The 20,268-nt window shown below is 33.8% G+C and overlaps 2 protein-coding genes across 3 annotated transcripts; one reads left to right on the top strand and one right to left on the bottom strand.

The window, feature by feature from the left end:
* Positions 1-738: 738 nt before the first annotated feature.
* Positions 739-4,930, top strand: YL-1 (Vacuolar protein sorting-associated protein YL-1). Of its 2 annotated transcripts, none has more exons than XM_077433675.1 (8): positions 739-3,044; positions 3,146-3,278; positions 3,383-3,488; positions 3,581-3,763; positions 3,839-3,914; positions 3,992-4,240; positions 4,322-4,498; positions 4,579-4,930. In XM_077433675.1, exons 1-8 carry the CDS (start codon positions 2,914-2,916, stop codon positions 4,775-4,777), a joined length of 1,254 nt encoding a protein of 417 aa, XP_077289801.1. In that variant the 5' UTR covers positions 739-2,913; the 3' UTR covers positions 4,778-4,930. The 2 variants fall into 2 exon arrangements, with proteins under 2 accessions (XP_077289801.1, XP_077289800.1); XM_077433674.1 differs by having other exon boundaries at positions 3,383-3,491.
* Positions 4,931-5,181: 251 nt separating this feature from the next.
* Positions 5,182-19,167, bottom strand: LOC143913896 (uncharacterized). The gene is made up of 5 exons (XM_077433945.1): positions 18,872-19,167; positions 15,948-16,121; positions 12,153-12,376; positions 6,296-10,226; positions 5,182-6,177 (listed from the first exon to the last, which is right to left on the bottom strand). The coding sequence occupies exons 1-5, from the start codon at positions 19,026-19,028 to the stop codon at positions 5,306-5,308; spliced, it is 5,358 nt and encodes a 1,785-aa protein (XP_077290071.1). The 5' UTR covers positions 19,029-19,167; the 3' UTR covers positions 5,182-5,305.
* Positions 19,168-20,268: the final 1,101 nt, after the last annotated feature.

Here is a 20,268-nt window from a genome sequence, read left to right as displayed (position 1 = left end):
GTAATTTGTGACCAGTAATCACCGAACCGTACTAATGTATAACGCCCTCCCTGAGTGCATCAGGGAGGGCGTGAGACCATGGATGCATTCTTGCGAGGAGCAAAGAGACACCTCTGTGAGGGACAGTACATATAAGTTAAATAAAATAAAATAGATGTATAATGGTTACCTGACAAATCGTTCACAGATTTTCCATAAACCGAGGATGCGCTCCAGACATTACGTATACGGCCATCTCTTTCTCACCCCGTCTGTTCACCAAGATCTCGTTTACTATGCCATTACGTATGCAGCCATCTATTTCACAGACCGTCTGTTCACCGATAACAGCCAGTCTGTGATGACTGCATACGTAATGGCATAGTAAACGAGATCTTGGTGAACTGACGGGGTGAGAAAGAGATGGACGTATACGTAATGCCTGGAGCGCATCCTCGGTTTACGGAAAATCTGTGAACGAGTTGTCGTGTCACCATGAATAATACATAGATCCGCCCTCACGCTTTATACTGGTCTCCCTTTTGGCGCATGCACGCTTTCTCTCAGTAGGTAGTTAGCTTCTAAGTAGAAAAGGTCGATTGTGGAGATCCTGTCGTCACTAACTGAGGGGTGCGGGGGGTTTAACTAGCGGGGAAGTGAAAAAAACGCCGACCGCTGCGTCGTAGGGAAAAAAACCTTTTTTTTTCCAACTTCCCCGCTAGTTAAACCCCCCCGCACTCCCCAGTTAGTGATGACAAGATCTCCGACCAAAATCACGCATCAGGGCCCATCTATGTGTATTATTTATCTATGGGCTTTAGGCGTCATATTGTTGTCAAGTGACGATTGTCCACAGACAATCCTAAATAATTTTAGTATCAGTCGTATTTAATGCTTGGTTCTTGACGTATGTTTTATGTTTATATTACTCACAAGATGGGCAAGCATCGGTAAATATTGCACAATGCATGCAAAAACACAGAGACGTACCGCGCAATATTGACAACAATTATTTATTCGTAAGGGCCCTTCTATTAGTATTACATTTCTCTGCCAAAAGGTGAGTAGGCTGCTATAGTAAATTAATTATTGTCATATGTACTGTATGTCGCCTATGGACACGGTACCTAGTACCTATTTTATTCTAAAAACTGTTAGTGTTTTAAGTAAATATAGTAAATAAATAAAAAAATATGGTTTTGTAAAATCCTAATGAAAAACTGTATACTGAAAAGCATGGTAAAAAAGATAGAATTTTTTTACTGAAGTAGGGGCCTCGAATTTCAAATGTGCCTGGGGCCTCCCATTTACTTGATTCGTCACAGGATAGAACGCACTACTAATGGCGCGACACTGCGTCAAAATTGCATTTTGTACCAACTTTGATGTTCTAATAGTTGGCTAATTTGAGATTGTTTGTGGCGGCTCGCTTATACGACATGGTCGAGTTTGGTTGCCTTCCTGCGAGTGGGGACCAACCCGGCTGGGTTCGGAGAGCCACTACTCACTCTGTCTTCAGCTGTCATATAATAAACACGTGCATTAACATGCCAGTCGTCTCATTCGTTCATCCTCCATATGTTTTTTTATAAAACCATTTTTCTTCATCTTTTTCACAAGCTTTTGATCGGAATATTTAAACTTGTTGCAGCTTCTGCTAGCTTGAACTCTTAGTAACAAATAATCAATATAATGACATGCATATTCTTGGCCTGGCTAAATCTAGAAGGGGGGGAATTTTCCCTCTGAACTCTCAAATGGGTAAACGGATTATTTCGCACATTGCGATCGCGCACACGAAAATCGCGAATATGGAATATCTGACACTCGAGTTCTCGTTAGTATTATATGATAGCTCGCGTGAGTTTAACTTGGTGGATGGAATTTGGGGGTGCCAGATATTCCCTGATCGAGATTTTAGTAACGTGTGCGAGATCGCTTTATGAGGATTAAGCACTGAATCCTCCAAATGATGTCCTTGGCAAGCTTAACATTGAAAGTAGATATTGAATTTATATGGATTGAAAAATATCGGATAATTTGTTTGAGGATACTAAAATATTTTATCGTGAAGGAATGCCTGCCAATTTGGGGAAGTGCAAGATGCGAATCACTTGGGCTCTACATATATACATAAAAAATAAGACTCGAAAATGAAAAAGAAAGAAAGAAATTGAGTCGAAAAAAAATGTATTTTATTTATAAAACTGAGGTCCGAAAACGAGTCGTCCCACTTGCTTTGTAGTTCGGTGATTATTCCGCACAAAGCGGTCTCGAACACGTCACTCGGTTATGGGATATCTGATGAATATTCCGGAATTGGAAAATTCCATCCATCAAGAATTACACTCGCGAAATATCATACGAATGAGAACTTGAGTACTAGATATTTCGTATTCGAGATTTTTGTGGCAATAATTATAATGTGCGAAATAATCGGTTTATTCAGTAGCTTAAATTTTAATTAAAAAAAAAAGCTAGGCAAGCCTCCCAGTTCCTTAATAAATATCCAATGAAGGAAAGATTTTGTTATTCTTTTACACTTTTATTACTATATGCTGACCGGTAGTGAAGCAAAATAATATTTTGTTTAAGCTACTATTTGAGTCATTTTTATCACTTTCGATATTAATTTTAGCAATGATACATTATATTGAGTGTATAGGATTGTGGACCCTCTTTCAAGTTAGGCCCTCATGCCTTGCATGACTTTACTATGAGGTAGCTACACCACTATTTACCCTATAGAAAATGATTAAAAAAGTGAATCTCAATCAAATTCAAGTTATAAATAAAATAAGTGTTTGGTCGATATTGATAGTATGACGACCAAAATATGTTTTAGATGCTATGCTTCGAGCTTCTATTGTCAACTGTCAGTTGTCAATCGCTAGTTGAGGTTATCGTATTATATTTTGTCAGTGTTGTATTACGATGGCTAATCGTTCCCGCCGTGTAAATGCCGGTAATCGTTTGATCCGGTTACTTCAGGAGGAAGACGTAGACGATTTCTATAAAACAACTTATGGTGGTTTCCAAGACGCCGATGAGGATAACGATTATGAGTGAGTTGTGTGAACTTCTAAATTTTGTTTTTGTGTTGTATATACACTTTTTGTTGATTTGTACTATAATATTGTGTTAATAATTTGTTTGTTCGTTTTAGGCAGGGTGCTGAGGGTGAAGATGAAGTAGATTCGGATTTTAGTATTGATGAAAATGATGAACCTGTTTCGGACCATGGTGACGAAGAAAAAAAAAAGAGAAGGAAACCTGGTGCCTTTACAAAAGTTTATAAAGTAAAATTTATTATTTTATTGTCATATTCTTGTTATAGAGTATTCTAATCTTTATTTAAATGTATTAGTATTTTGAGTATTGACTAATCAATTTTTATTTTTAGGATCCTGGTAAATCTAAACCTAAAGAAACTCCTGATATAAAAATAGATCTAACACCAAAAGTAAAGGTTAAAAAACCTACAGAAAGTACTCCCGATGGCCATATTGGTAGTAAGATTTTGCTAGTCCAAATTGTAATGCATAATATGTCATATTCTGCTATAGAAATTGTCATTTTAGCTTATGTTTTATAATTTTAGAAAGAAAATCTATAAGAAAGTCCACAGCAGATAAGTCGGCGGAAACTAAACAAAGAATGAAGATTCGTAATCAACTTATGAAAGATAAAGTGAAAAAGTCAAACGTTGACGATCGAATGCCATCACAAGAAGAATTATTAGCCGAGGCTGTAACAACGGAAATAGATAATATAAAAAGCTTGGGTAAATCTTACGCATTCCATCATTGATTATGAATTTGTTTATTTGTTGATTGTAAATTAAAAAATAAAATTTTAGAACGATTTGAACGTTTGGAACTTGAGAAGAAAATCACTAGACCAACTAAACGAGCATTCAATGGACCATTGATAAGGTTCGTCAGTTAACCTACCTGTTATTCACTATTATACACAATAAAATTATTCTCATGTTTCTTTTTTTATATATCAGGTATCATTCCTTTACTGTTAACCCATTATTAGTTGACAATGTCTCCGCCAAAGTAAAGAAGACAAATCCAATTAAAGATAAAAAGGACTCAGTCATAGATGACAAGAAAAACGATAGTGTGAAAGATTTAGACATGGATATTTTAGATATTAAAGCTGAAGCAACTGAAAATGAAGACGAAGATAAAGTCAATGTTATACCTGATTTTAGCGAGTCTAAAATCGACACAGATAATCGAATTTCAGACCTGTAAGTTCGAAGCTGTAGTATGTATGTAAATTTCAAAGAATGACATTTTAATAAGTTTGTACTCATTCAATTGAATTTAAGGTCTGATGCAAACAATGATTTAGAAAATCCAAAACCTTTGGATAAGGATGGCATCGGTACAAAATATGAACGCACCCTCATCACATTTTTAAATGACATTAAAGATAAAGCATTCAAGTCAGCTTTTCCCGTATCGAAACGTCCAAAACCAAAAAGCAAAATGTGTGCCGTTACCAAGTATTAACATTTTGCAGCTTTATACATTATGGCTGTATATGTTTTCACTATGCATATGATTTTTTTCATTTTGTTTTTAGATTACCTGCAAAGTATTTCGACCCAGTTACAAACTTGCCATATAGCAGCATCGAAGCATTTAAGATATTAAGAGAAGCATATTATCAACAGTTGGAAGCGCGTGGTAATCGCGCAAGACGGGATGTTTCAAAATGGATCTCGTGGAGAGTTGCAAATCGTAAAGCACGACAGTTGCAAACTATCGCTAAGTTAATGTAAATAAAAGAAGATATATTTTTAAATTCGTATTTGTTTTATGTCCTCAAATTATATTTTTAAGTCAAATAGTTTTAATCGAATATTTGTGTATCAAAAATAATACAAAATGTGATGATTATGATTTATTTCAATAAATAATCATTTATATACTTAATAGCATTATTTCTTTAATCATATTCCTATATATATATATATAGCTTATTATATAATATACATACATGCATTCAAATATATCATTCATTTTTGTTAGTGTATGAGAGGTTATACTGAGCTATAAGCAAAAATGAAATGATTTGTGATGAAAAAATTTCGTTTTACAAATGTTAACAATACTTAGTAATATAATACATAATGATATTAACATTTTACAATATTAAAATAATAATATTATTCTATTTTCTGGTACTTAAAATAAACAGGAACATAGATTGGTAGATTTCAATTAAATAATATAATATTAATATGTATAACTCGATATGTTAATGTTGTATTGTTTGGATTTAGATTTCATTTCTTAAAATTTTGGATTTAAATATCCATATAATGACTGAATTGCACGTCTATGTTGCTCGGTGCACTGTTTCGCCTCATATTCTGTAATTTTAGCATGTCTTTTCTTAGGATGAGACCCGAAGCTACTGCATCATATCGGGATCTGTATTTGCTGGGATCCGTCATCGGTAAGTGGGGATATTCGCTGTGATATGTTTGCGAATTAGCAATGCTATTTTTCTTAGTAAAGTCTTCTATTTGTGATTCTGTATAGTCGTATGATGAAAGTTGGTTTATATTCTCCATAGATTGAAACGAAGCCAACACTGCATTTTTGTGAGGAATCCCTTTGAATATGCTGTATCTCGTTTTGGTTGCTTCTCCTGCCACGTCGCGGAACAAGTCGTGTACAAAGAATTTTTCAGAGATTTTCATTAATCTTTCACTTCCACCACGTTTAAACATGTATTTTGAATAATCGGTTTCACTATCTGATGTCGGCGCAGAAAATGCTCTGTATGATCTCTTTAAATGACTCCTTTTTTCTTTGCTTTGCTTTTCTTGATCTTTATGCTTGTCTTCTATTTTAGGATCGTTATCGTTGATATCAGGATTGACAACTTCTTGTAATAGCTGTTCACATCCATTAAGATTTTTTTTACGAGGTTTTCGTTTTGGTTCGTCAAGTGTTTGAAAGAAAGCTTTGGCCTGTTGAAACCTTTCTTTATAACATGAAGATCGAATTTCATTGTCTGCTTCATCTAGTTGCTCTTGCAACGTACCCTTTTCATCTTCTTTCATTTCTACTTGAACTGCAGAAGGCTTTTTGATATTATCGTCAATTGCAATATCTGTAGATGTAACCGAAAGCACTGTAAGCAAATTTCGAATGTCTGTCCCATTGGTACCTGAAATTTAACAAATTTTTGATTGAATTTAATTTTTGAAGTTCAGGTTTGTCATTTTTTATGTACGTATATGTGCAAAGTTGTTATTTAGAGGTTTCGAAATTTATATTCATCTTACCTTCCGGGCTATCGGCATCCAATTTTGACATTTGCACTGATGATTTGTCTTTATTCCTTGTGTTTATGTTTGGTTTTGATCTAACTGCATTGTGCTGTTGTTCAAAAGCTGCCACAATTGATCCAATCGGTTTGGATATTTTTTTCAACTCCTCTTTAATTTCATCATCATTATTTCCACACATGACCGTATCGTCGGCTTTTACCTGAACAGCGTGGTGATTTTGAATTTGATTTATATTGATTTGGGGATTTGATGCCTGTAATTTAATTTTATTTTGAATGGATTGTAGATGCAATTCTATCCTAGCTTTTTTTTCCGAGAGTGTTGGTATGGATTCTGTAGATGCATTAAACTCTTCTTTCATATTACTTGTTTGTTGAATGGTTTCCATTGATTTGTTTATTTTACTAAAGCGTTTTATATTATTAAAGGCAGATGAAGTCGGCTCAATTTTTTCAAGTGAAAAATATTTTTTAAGTGTTTTGAATGATTCATCTCGTGGAATGTCTATGGTTTTTGATTTATTTTGAATGAAGGACTGTCTAGCTTTTTCTCTTAAGATTTCAATTTTTGATTGCACATCAACGGAGAATTCCTCGAGATTTCCTGATGCTTCAATGTTTTCATTAATATATGTTGGCAACGAACTGTGTTCATTATAATTAGCAATTTCAGTATTCATAACTTCAGTTATTAAAGGTGTAGATCTGTTGCTTATGTTTTGTAATGCTTTGATTCTTCTTTCATTTGAACTTTCATTCCACGTCACCACTAATTTTTTGTCGTCCTTTTCAATTTTCAGCAGATTGTTTTCAATCGACACAGTCATTTCAGGTGTGTCCATTCGTTTTGTCACAGAATCATCTGGTGTTGAGAATCTGGAGTCGTTCAAATCTACCATCGTTGACGGACTTGACACTGTGTCTAAGTACCTGTCAATTCGTTCCGATAAATTCGACATACTCATCGACTTCGCTCGGTATTTTTTATCGACAAGGTTATTGTCTTCTTTTTTTGTACAGGACTTCGAAACATACGGAGATTCTGTGACGTGGCTTCTTTCTAAAAAAGGCATCGATTCACTAAAATTATTTGACACGAATTCTTCTGGAGATGTTAGATATTTTCTTTTTTTGGCTAGTTCCTTACGAATGTATTTAACGTTGGATTCGGGAGTCGGCATACTTTCAATTCTCTCATTCCAATACTTTTTCCATCTTGTGACGAGAGATTCGTCTCCTGAACATGTGAGCGATTCAAAATCAACTGGTTCCGTGTTGTATTTCTTTCTGTTTTCAATACGTGAAACTTTATTGGTAGTTTGATTTTCCCTTTTTTTACTCAATGAGTCATTTCTTCTCAAAATTGTTGATTTTTTATTTAAAGTTCGGCTCTTTTCACCTTCAGTGCTCTCTATTGATTTAATCATATCATCCCAATACTCTTTTTTTTCAGAGACCATCTTTGATAAGGATTTTTTTGCTTGAAGTGTGTTTAAAGCTTCATCTTTTGACACTTCGCCGTTGTTTACTGTTTGACTTGCATCTATCAATTCAGCATCCAAAGTCTGAATTGAGGAAATCAATGTATCTTGCAAATATGGATTATTTTCTTCTACAGATCGTTTCACATCTGCTTTATTATCAGATGCTGAACCGTCACTTAATACATAAATCGCTTTTGTCAGTTCGTTTTGTGGATTGGTAATTTTGTTGTATATTTCGTCTTCATTTATAGGTGTTGGTATGTTGATTTCTCGTTTTATCATCCTGGAATACGGTTGTGAAACTGCTAAACAGTTAAAGTGACTTTCTTTCAGATTTTCATTTTGGGTAATGGATTCCCAAAGTTCTTTTTCTGCTGGTCCCATTTTAGAATATGCTTCGTGATCAATTTCATCATACACTTGACTGCTTTGGATGATATCAATTTCTGCTTCTTTTATAGCGAAGAGCTTAGATTTGGAAGGTTGGTCGTTTTTAGGACTGGTTGTACTGCATTCTGGAGAACTGTTTACTTCATCTATGCTCATGTATGCTGAATCCCATGTATCACAACTATTTCCTCGAGTTGTAACCAACGACCCATTTTCACTATCATCCAACGTTTTTGGTTCTTCTGAATTTCTGTTTGTAGACTGTTCGAGTTCGGCTTCTTCTTGTTGTAAAGATCCTTCGTACATTTGAAGTATTTCGTTATCAGTCATTTGTTCGAACGGAGTTTGTCGTAGAGGAGTTGTAAAGACGGAAGAGTTATTGTCAGATGGATACTGCTCGTGATCTTTAATAGTTTTTTGAATTTTATTATCATACTTCAATAGAGCTTCTTCTAAATTTGAAGCTAAGATTATGGAATCCATGTCGCCATCTATATTTGGTGCGTTCATCATACATGTTGGGGTCACTGGTTCTCCTATATGGAAATCAATAGGACTTCGTCTTTCGGTGTTTTGAATTTCAATTGCATTTGATGATAATGCATTAATTTCTTCTTCAGTCAGTGAATCTTGATTGAGGGAATCAAATTGTCCAACATAATTTTGAATATTGAAATTTTTGTATAATTCGGTCCTTGCTTCGTCTTCGTCGTCTGTTGTTAATATTTTAAAGACCGGAGTTTTCGGTCTTTCCGGCAATTCTTCTATAATTGGTATGTTTATAATATTATCTATTTGATCGTCGTCAAAAGAAGATATAACAATATCTATGACTGGATATTTTGTGATATGGTTGCGTGGTGAACTTTCATCTTGGCTTCCAATATTCTTTTCATCTGAAAATGTATCATTTGTTTCGTTCAGGCTTGTAGGTTTATTTTTGTATATGCTTCTCATATATTCAGCAGATTTTATAAAGTTTTCTTCCCTCCTTGTTGAATTTACTATATCCGGAGTCGAAACACTCTCCGATCTTTGCTTGTCATCCATTTTTATTAGTTTTGCCAACTCTCTGAGCTCCTTACAGATTCGAAGCATCAGAAGAACTTTCTTGGCGACGATATTGAAATGCTTTTTCGATTTATATTGAACCTTATTTTGTTTTTGATTATATTTTATCAAATCGGGGCTGAAGAGTGCTCGTTCTCCATTACTATATTGCAAACACTTCATAGTCATGTCTTCTAAAGAATCCACAGTTCGCATAAGGGCATCTGCTTCTTCGTCAGATATTTTTTCTAAAGAACCATCCTCAGTAAGTATCATCTTTTCAGTGACGAAATCAACAATTCTGAAAACAATCTTTCTATCGGATCGTAGAGGTTCTGCATTTTTAATTTCTTCTTCATAGTCACGCGATTCTGATCTCTCATTGCGTTCTTCTTCGACATTTATCCCGAAAGGAGATCCTATAATGTGGCATCCTTTACTAATCATGGATAATTCATGGTAACCGATTTCTTTAGGTGCATAAAACACTTTAACTCTATCGTTCCTTATGAGTATACTTATTTCTATATCGTTAGCAAATTTTGGCATTAAATAATTTGAAGAAGACACGTAATGGTTGTTGTAATTCGAACTTCTGGCTATAGGCAGCTGCATATCTTTGAGACTTTGTCGATGTCCTAGATTGTAGAAGACATTTCGGACAATGTGAGCTTTGCCGTAGATTGCTGGGATCAGCATGGACCCAAAACTATTTACGGGACCTTTGATTTGGATCGATATTTCTCCAGGTTCGAGTCCTTGCTGGGCAGTTGGGTATAAATAGAAGGACGCTTTTCTATTTTTTGAAGCTGTCACCAGTCCCATACCTCTAGCCACGTAATCCAGAGTGTAAGCTTGCAAGTTCATAATGGGTGATCCAGTCCTGGATAAGGGAGGGCTTAGACGATCCAGAGAATCTCTGATGCAGCATAAGTAATGAGCCAGCCTGCATTCTTGATATGTAGACAACACCGGATTGGTTAAGTCTTCTTTGGAAAACATCTGCCAAAAGAAAAAAAAAGATTCATTCGCCATTTAAAGGGGAAATTTTTGATAATATTTTTTTAAGATAAAATGGAAAAAATAATAAAATAGTAAAAAATACAATATAATCGCTTACACTTTTATACCACCAGGACTAAATAATTGATATGGTAACCAAGTAAATAAATACTAAGTACTTATGAAACATGATTTCTATTAATTATCAATTTGAATATGTACAAGTTTAAAAACCATAGGTCTTGCTATGGAGCGTGGCACCATGGCAATGTGACGTGCAATAGCCGCATGGTAAAAATAAAAAAAAATATTTAAAAATCATAAATAATAATATTTTTTATTATTAATTAACGATAAATGGTTCGTTTAAGCCAGTACAGGTCAAGCTGGAAACTGTACGTAAACAGCAGTATAAAAAATATTTTGTAATACATTCTATACGGACATATTCATACCTTTCGTAATGTGTTAGTGACGTAACTGAAACAGCAGTAACCGATTCGATCTATTCAAATTATACAGGCTGGATCGGATGCGGTGCATCCGCTCTAAAATCGCCAGACAAATTGAACGACAGATTAACGGACGGCTGCTTTAAATGCAATTCTCGTCTTCTCGAATGATAGATTGCACATCAGATGACGGATAACCTTTCGATGTGCACAGATGTTATTATTAAATGGTAATTATTAAAATTGAGTTGGATCTTTCAGGCGAGTTTAATAAGGCAAGATTCGATAAGTTCCGAATATTGCCTTATTAAACTCGCCAGAAAGATCCAACTCAATTTTAATAATTACCATTTTAATAATTGCATCTGTGCACATCGAAAGGTTACTCGTCATCTGATGTGCAATCTATCATTCGAGAAAACGAGAATTAGGTTTAAAGCTGCCGTTCTGTTAATCTGTCGTTCGTTTGTCTGGCGATTTTAGAGCGGATGCACCAAACCCATTGCTATTGCAAGTTACAACTTGTAACACACCCGAACTATAATTCGGGGAAATAACGAGATAGCAGGCATAGTTGTGGTCCGCATAGAGCTTGGTCTTTTATGTTCTATTATCTTTGCGACTGCCGGATGTATTTCTTCAAGGATATTGAGTATTAGTTGGTTATCGTAAGAACAATGTCCTAAATGTGGGATTGGGGGTAAAAATACTATATTTTCATGAACTTGAAAACGTTCAGTCTCTGTTGTCGTCTGGTTCTGTTCAGAACTAAACGTTTTTTTTTCTTGGTTAATTTTTATTGTGATTAAAATTTTCAACACTATATTTCGTACAGAATATTTATCACAAGGTAAGATTGTTGCACTATTCGCATGCAATATATTTTTTTATTAATATGATTTACACAAAAGCTGATAAAATTAAAGAGCGGCCGATTTAAGTTTGTAAATACAATGGTGGCCTAACTCCTAGGCGCGGCCCTGTAATACAGTGGTAGACCGCATACGACAAGTATGTCAATATTTATCAATATAGAAGTGGAAAGAAAGGCTATTTCACAGTGGTCGAGCGAATTTGTCCGTGCAAATGTCACCGGTGGTTTAGTGCAAATTTGCATTCGCGACCGCGATTTTAAACTGCGCGCGGCAATGTGCATGCAGTCGAGTGCAGTTCTACAATTTGATGTCGAGGTAACTTCGTTAGCAATGCAAACGTTGCACGAACCGACCGACCAACAACTTTGCGGTGTATTTTCGCCATTCGTTTTCGGCGACGAGGGGGTTGTGCGAAATCCCGTCAAGTTGTCGTGTTTCGCAATGTTTGTCGACACATTCAAATGAACCCACGTCGACGCTTTAAAACGCGCGGGAATGCATTTTTACCCATTTATTTATTCATTTTTGACGTTTTCCGTTCGTCTGTGTGTACATTGGATTTAATCAAGTTGGGAATGTTCGTGTTTGCGCATATTTACCGGGCTCACTCCCAAATACTGTTCGGCCAGTCTCTGCCCGTGGGATAGGTCGATTCGTCCTTCGTGTCCCGAACATGATCCTGGAGCAACCGATTCGATCAGTTCGCATACTATAGAACCGTCTGCCCATATCGAATCCAAGGAGTTTGCTCTCTTGTCCTCTGGAAATGTTTCCTTCAGCCATTTCAGAATGTCATCTTCTTGCTCTTGCCTCGTGAATAATACTGAAAACAAACATATGCATATTTAATAAATTATTTAAACACATTCATTATAAAGATAATATATGTAGATTTTGAAGAGCGAAATTGAGCCCCCAGAAAGATTGAAATTTTCCGTGGGATGGAGGGGGGTCTTTATCGAAAAAAATGCGTATGTGACCAACCCATGACTTTATCTATGTATTTGAGGAATATAATGAGAAAAAAAAACAAAATCGATAATAATGCACACATACACATTCACAAATACCGGCTATGAGAACATTTTCGATACAAGTTTAAGCGCTGATGTAGAGAAACTCACACAAAAGTTCTACTTCCGGTTGTCAGATTTTCTTCAAAATTAATCACTTAATATTGCCATATCTAATATATAATTTGAAAAGAGACTTTGTATGTATGTAAAATTCGTTCGTTGTTCGTAGTTCGTAATTCAATTTAATTTTTTTCGATTCATAGGTGCCGATTCGATTTTTTTAGATCCAAAGAATTCCCCGGGGACGAATCCCTAGGGGGCGAAGGATCCGGGGGCGCAGTCTCCGGGGACGCAAGCACCAGATTCTGGTATACATATAATTTCGAAAGAGACAGTATATATGTTTGTTTGTTCGTGACAGTCAATTTAATAAAAAAAACAAATGAGTATTCAAATAAATTTATGTAAAATAAAACTATTCAAATAAATTTAATAAAATGTTTACTATTAGATTAGTCATGTTTAAGCGGTTTATATTACAAATACCGAGCGAAGCCGGGTAAAACCACTAGTAAATTATAAACATAAAATGTCGCGAAGTTAGACATAATTTAAAAGGTCAAAATAAAATAATGAAATATTGTTTAAAAAAATATTACCACTTCTAACCAAAACCTTATCAACTCCAAGTTAGTACAGAAAGAATACAGATATAATATATCTATATACCTATACATAGTATACTCGTCGCGTTGGAACAGTCTATTAGAATAAAGTGCATGATCGATAGAGCAAAAAAATAGATATATAACCACAAATCGTCACCATTTCCCATTATGAAACGATTTAGCGATGAAAGTGTTCAATAGACAGAATTGATCAGAATTCGGTCGATCGTTGGAAAATCGATTAGGGGAACCGAATTTTTTTACAAATAACGTTCGCATGTCAATACAGATATTCAGTGATAAGATAAAATATTGCATGTCACATTAATTAGATACACATAATTATGCATTATAGTTCTAGTGTATGTAAATATACATATATAATACATGTACGCCGCAATAAATATAATAATCACTTTGAATGTAATCGTCAGTCGTATGTTTCAACTCGACAAGAGAAAAGTTCACCTTTAACAAAACGTCCAATGAAATAAAACGCGAAATGCAATAAGACGTCCACTTTGGCAGGTTTAATAATACCTGAAGGGGAAAGGCTTTGTTTTATACGCTTTCTGGTCGAATTGGCGAGTAGTCGACCACGATCCTACGAATCCGACAAAGGGGTCGGTCGTACCTCAACGAGGGAGGTTTTATTAGAGGATTTTCCTCTCGTGCCATCACACTCGGGGGAAGATCAAAAACCCATTTTGCCGACTGACCGACCTTGAATATTCTGCCGACGACCGGAGAAAATCTTGTGGAAAAGTCGCTTAATTTATTTACTCTTCCGGTAACCGAGCTCGCCCTCGCAATAAGTAAAATTCGAATTACACTCAGACATTTCCAACGATCGATTTTACAATCTAGAATGTAATAAAAGGTGTACCTACTTATACATACATATTTCCTCACCGTAATCTAATCTTAAGCAAATTTCAGGTACATGTTGGAGCCACGTTAACAATTATTTCAATGCTATCGTCTATTCATTGATTCATTTTTCGTGTCTGAATGGTATTGTTTGAAATCGTACCCCGATTATCAATTATTATATTTAAAAACGATACAGATGTGTGATATATTGTTTATATTGTATATTTTTTCGCATTGAAAACAAAATAAAACTCCAAAAAATAAATAATTGTAGCAATACATATATTTGTGCTTACATATAACATACATACGTATTTCATCTCACGTTTGGAATGAAAAGAGAGGTGTATTTTCACTCCTTGAACAGTATACAAACATATTTACATGTATTATGTACATTAAGATACATGGAAAATAGTAAATTTTTGAATTTGGAAACGATCTCATATATCACGGTGAATTCATACAAAATAAAATAAAAATTCTAAAAAGTATATTTCCATTAAAGTTTGTGAAAATCGTGATTTTTATCAATTTTCGTGTATATTTTTTAAAATTTAAACACCGCTTAATCATTTATTTATTATTTATTCATCTTTATCATATAAATGGAATAATTTTACATTAAAAAGCCTTACATGGGGTGTTTATTTACATTGCTAAGGTATGAAAAAAACTGAAACTTTCTCACGTGTACCTCAAAGGTTACGTTACGTGTACGTTATCGATGTTTCTTATTAATTAGGCAGTGCAAATATATTTTTTGGAATTATTATATAATTTTTTACGGATTAACCATGATACAGAACGTCTTTTCCAATGAAATCTGTTTCCAAATTCAAAAATTCGCCGTTTTCGATGTACCCTGTTGAACACATTTTCATTTTTAAAATTATTGGTACAAATACAATTTGATATTTCCGACTGTGTATTTAAATCTGCCCAATGAGAGTAATAATATTTACTTTCGAAGTATAAAAATATTGTATTTAAGCTCTTACCTATGTATCTATATTGTAAGAGAGGCGTTTTGAGGTAATTTCCGAAGTTACTACAGCTCAATATGAAAATAATTAAATGTGTTATGTAAATTAATGTAAATTATAAACTTTGTACAATTTCTACTTCCTTCATTTCCATATTTAAGTGCTCAGCTTCATCTCGGTTTTTTTAAATTACATAATCATCTTTATTTTATTGTATTCAAACAAACAAAAAACAAAATATAATAAATATTTGGAAATATAATTATTGAATAAAAAAAATAAACGAATATCATTTCATTTTTCGTATGAAAAATGAAGTCAACAAAATAAAATCTGCTGTGTACGCAATATTCTATTCAGCCCTTTGATGCCCACCAGATCATATTGTAAATATGTCCATATGTACATCTGATGGATACGCTGTCAGTTATTCAATAGCTCAAATATACATAGTTGCATTCAAATATCACAATTGAAAAACAATGTCAATATCTAACAGTGCATTCGATAAATACATAACACATTGTTTTTCATTAAATTTCCATTCGAGGCGACGACGCATTTTTGAATTTTCCGTACGGCGAGGTCATAAAATGTAGTCTTGAGGTAAATTTAATACGACTCGCCGTCTCGCCTGTTTGAATACGAGTTCGCACACGTATGCTAATAACGAGATCAAATCGAATTTCAGATACAAACACCTATAGCTATAACATTTTATGAATTTCTAAGAGTTTCGATGCGATTACGTCATAGTTTACATAGTAAGTTGAAAACATTGGACATGACACAACTTTGGAAGCCCAGTCTCGCTCCATGGATCGATGACGTCAAATGTGGTGAAAACTGACCTGATCTGATGGCTTTGTCGCATTGTTGCAGCACTCTGAAGATGAGGGAGTCATGGCCGTAGAATAAGGACAAGATGGCCGCTGGAGCGAAGATTCGTAGGGCTGTGCTGAGGTTTTCTAGTGTGAGGGACCACATCGACGGGCTGAGAAACCAACGTCTTCGAGCTTCGGCTTCTGTGGAAAATTAAATGTAAATATATACATGTTTTATTATTGTATAATATTTTGGTTTGTGCGGCTTGTTTTGATGGTCGGTCAAGTAATTCGATAAGAATTTATACAGCGCTTGCTTATAGAAGAAATTTTTTTCACGATAAGTTTCTATCTTTTTTTTCTAGTACATATATAAATTGTAGTTAGTTTTATAAATAAAAGACGTGGATAAATGTTCCTGTCCGATAAGCAAGTATTAACTATGTATTAGTTTTTTGTATAGGTTCGCTGGTATAGTGAATAGTTTTTAATTTTGAATAATGCAATTGAAATATTTGAGATTATCTCGTAACCAACCGAATAAATATATGTAAATGCATAAACGATAAAAAATCGAACAAAAAGAATAAAAACACAATATTTAAATAGTATGTTCATTTTTTTTACAAAAAAATATTCAAGCTCGTGAAATTTGGCTTTGATCAGTCAAAATATAATACATATGTATGTGAAGAAGCATATGTATGTTAGATATGTATTTACATATGTACAAGCATAACGAGGAGAGATAGGAAATGAAGTATGTCGGTGAGAAGTATGACAAGGGTAGTGGAAATAGCGGGAAGAGTAAAAAGATTGAAATGAAAGAGATTGACGAAAGGTGGACAAAAGAAGTATTGGAATGGTACCCGAGATAATGTAAAAGAAGATCAGTAGACGAAATTAGAATAAAGTGTGGGGTAAGATGGATGAGAGTTGCGCAAAACAGAGAAGAATGGAAGCGTGTTGAAGTTGTCATCATCCATTCATCATGAATAGTGGATGGTGAAAGACCTTCAGCCAGCTATGTATATATCTCGATGGTTGCGTCAATGTTCACCACCGAGAGGTTCCCGGGTTCAATCTTTGGGTTTGGAAAGGTCTTTGAAGATAATTTATTGCGAGTATTATCTGTAGTGCTGCTGGTCAGACTTGGATAAGTCTGACCAGTCGATAGTTTCATATCAGAGTTTGCCAATTTATCTGATTTCATTGTTGAAATGGTTTCCCATCAAATTGACAAAACCTATTTCATCACTATTTGAATATGATTTCAAATTTATGTTCTATAAATTTGCATACATATGTATGTACTAGTTTAATACGTCAACTCGTAATGGCATCATGGTAAATATTAATTAAAAAAAAAGAAAAAGAATGGTTGTAAATGATTACATGGATCTATGAAATGTACATATTAACCGTTATATTAAAAGTGGTGGAAGTCAAATTTTCAGTTCCAAAAACACTATTTCTCTTTTGACTTGCTCAAAAATTGCTATCACTTATTTTAATTCAATATATCCAGAATTTTGGAAAAGAAGAATAAACGTATTACCGGCCACCAATATTATAAAAACATTGTTAAACGTAAAAAACATTATATTTAATGTCTTGCTAAATATTTCTCGAAACGAAGAAAAGTGTACTTATGTATTTCACTTTCAAATATATAGGCTCATATATTAATATATGAATATGCGATATATTAATATATGAATATGCGATATATTAATATATGAATAAATAAGTACCTGAATATATATAGGTATATGTATAATAACATAAATATTTGAATGTTTGTTTGTTTGTTATGTAAATCCACAGTTTTCAACTAAAGGTCACCAATTTTGATATAAGGGTACATATTATATATGAATATCAAAGTGCCCTAACTTAGACCGCAGACGGATTTGAGAAGGGTTTTGACAGCTAATTTTTTTTTCAATTTTCACATTAAACATATTTTTATTTAATGTCTATGTATAATAATATTCTCATTGACTATATAACCCATCCGCTGTAGGAAGACATTTAGGTAAAACGCACATGCTTTGCTTTTCACCCCATCCCGACCAATAACATTTCGAACGTACAATATATTATATTGTCTATACGTAATGCTATTGGTCGAGAGGTGGTGAAAGAGATAGCACGTAGGTCTTTCCTAAATGCTTTCCTCAGCGGATGGATTATAATCTTTTGTGTGTAAATGAAATGTTTTTTAATGTTGTAATAACATTGTCATATCAAATATGTATGTATGTATTTACGTCTAGCTTTTCAAGTACATATTATGTATATATTGAAATTACAAGAACTACATATGTATACATGTTATGAACTATGTTTGTTCGGTTCAGACATTCCTTCAAAAATGTATAAAAATCTCCATTCTCCTACACACAGATAGACAAACAAAATTCTCGGAGAACAATTTCAACGGTCATTTGCATAATAATAGCAAGAACGTTACAACATATTCGCACGCATATTTACTAGTAAACACGAGAGGAATTTCTCGTACTTTTTTCAACGAACGAAATATTCTATTTTTATTCTATTCAATGGAAAGAAAATGTAGCCGTGAAATTCTTATTGAAATGTAGTGAGTATTACATACATATATGCAGTGCACTATTTGATCTTCTTTTTGAAACTCGCGAAATTTAATACACAATAATATTATACTGCGAAAAATTTATTACGAAATAAATAAATAGGATTCAATTTCTACATATGTATATAAATTCACCAGAATCGTTTTATTTTCGAAAACTTCACTTGAACATTTTTTTTGTGTTGTAGGTAACTGTCTATCTTCAATATACGAGATGCGTTCAAATTGAAATATGTACGCAAATTCCGAGATGTTCTTGTATGTAATGTTGTATTATAAATATACAAAAATATTACTTTTTAGTGTTGAATACGCTAAATGGAAACAATACCCTGTCGTTTCTCGTACATGATTCCGTATTGTATGAGCGCTCGTATCGAATCATTTTCGTAATCTTCGTCATCGGACTCCGAAGGCGTCTCCAATTGGATGTCTTGATCATCGTCACAAGTGACCTCCTCGATCTGATCCCTTTCGAGTACATTCATATCGTCGATGGGGACATTTAATTCGCCCAATCCGACAACGTATGATTGTGGTGTTGATACGAGAATTAATAATTGTTTTCACAATCGCGCAACGAGCGTGCACAGGTGTATGCAGATCTCGAGCACTAATAACGCACTGATCAGATTTATTTCTCACGTATTGTTTCGCGATAGTGTGTAAACACCTTAGGCGCCCGATAACCCTTATCGCGCCTCGTGCATATTTATTATAAGTACATATTAAATTAGAGACGAAAAAAAAGGAAAACCACCGAACGCAACCGATGATCATCGCCAGATTTGAAGCCTGGGTTGGATTTTTGGCTATACATTTTGGGTTGGATTTTTATTCGATTGACATCCATAGTTCGTATGCAAATGCTGCGCATATTTATTGATGTGGTGTGTTTTGTCATTTGTGGTGAAATAGGTGTTTTCCTTGGAACCATTATTATTATCGTGACAGTTGTCGTTAGCTGTTGTCGCGATGTGTTCAAGTCATTCGAGCGATGCATCGATGCACTTCTAATGTCATATATAATGATGAGTGTGTTTATTATGGTAATATTATATTTAACATTTTAAACGTTTTGTATCCGGAAGTTTGTAAATATACATATTTAAGTGTGGACATTCGCATGTTAACGCACTATTAATGTTTTTTTTTATATGTTAATTCAATCGTTAAAAATTTATTTGTGTGAAACTGCGCGGAATTGCGCTTACATAAAATAGGGATTAAAAAAATTCATGGATATAGAACATTTAAATTCATTTAAAGTGTCAATGTTTTAATTAATGGAAATACGTACACGTGAATTATAATAGATTAATTTTGAATAAAATAATTTGAAAATAGAATTATATTGATTATTTTTTAAATATTACTAATCTGTAGTCAATTGATTTGATAATCAACGATGATGGATTATCTATTCTATAAATTTTCTTTTGTATCTCCGTGCGATTTACATATTTTATTTTTATTTTATTTTATTTTATTTTTATTAATTGAAAAATCAACAGACAGGATGTACAGAGATAGGTATAAAAAAAACAAAAAGTAAATAAATAATATATGTAACATCCGAGTCCAATAATAGATTTTTACAAAAATGAAAAAGATAAATATAAGGAAAACAAATTAAAAAGTAAAGAATAAAGGCATGACAAAATATGTAGTACATTGCATAATTAAACTATAGTATTAAAATATTTGGAAAAGGTTATAAGATAGAAT

Source organism: Arctopsyche grandis, chromosome 6, assembly GCF_051622035.1.
Source record: "Arctopsyche grandis isolate Sample6627 chromosome 6, ASM5162203v2, whole genome shotgun sequence".
In the NCBI taxonomy this organism is placed as follows: domain Eukaryota; kingdom Metazoa; phylum Arthropoda; class Insecta; order Trichoptera; family Hydropsychidae; genus Arctopsyche; species Arctopsyche grandis.
This window is presented reverse-complemented; position numbering and strand designations above follow the sequence as displayed.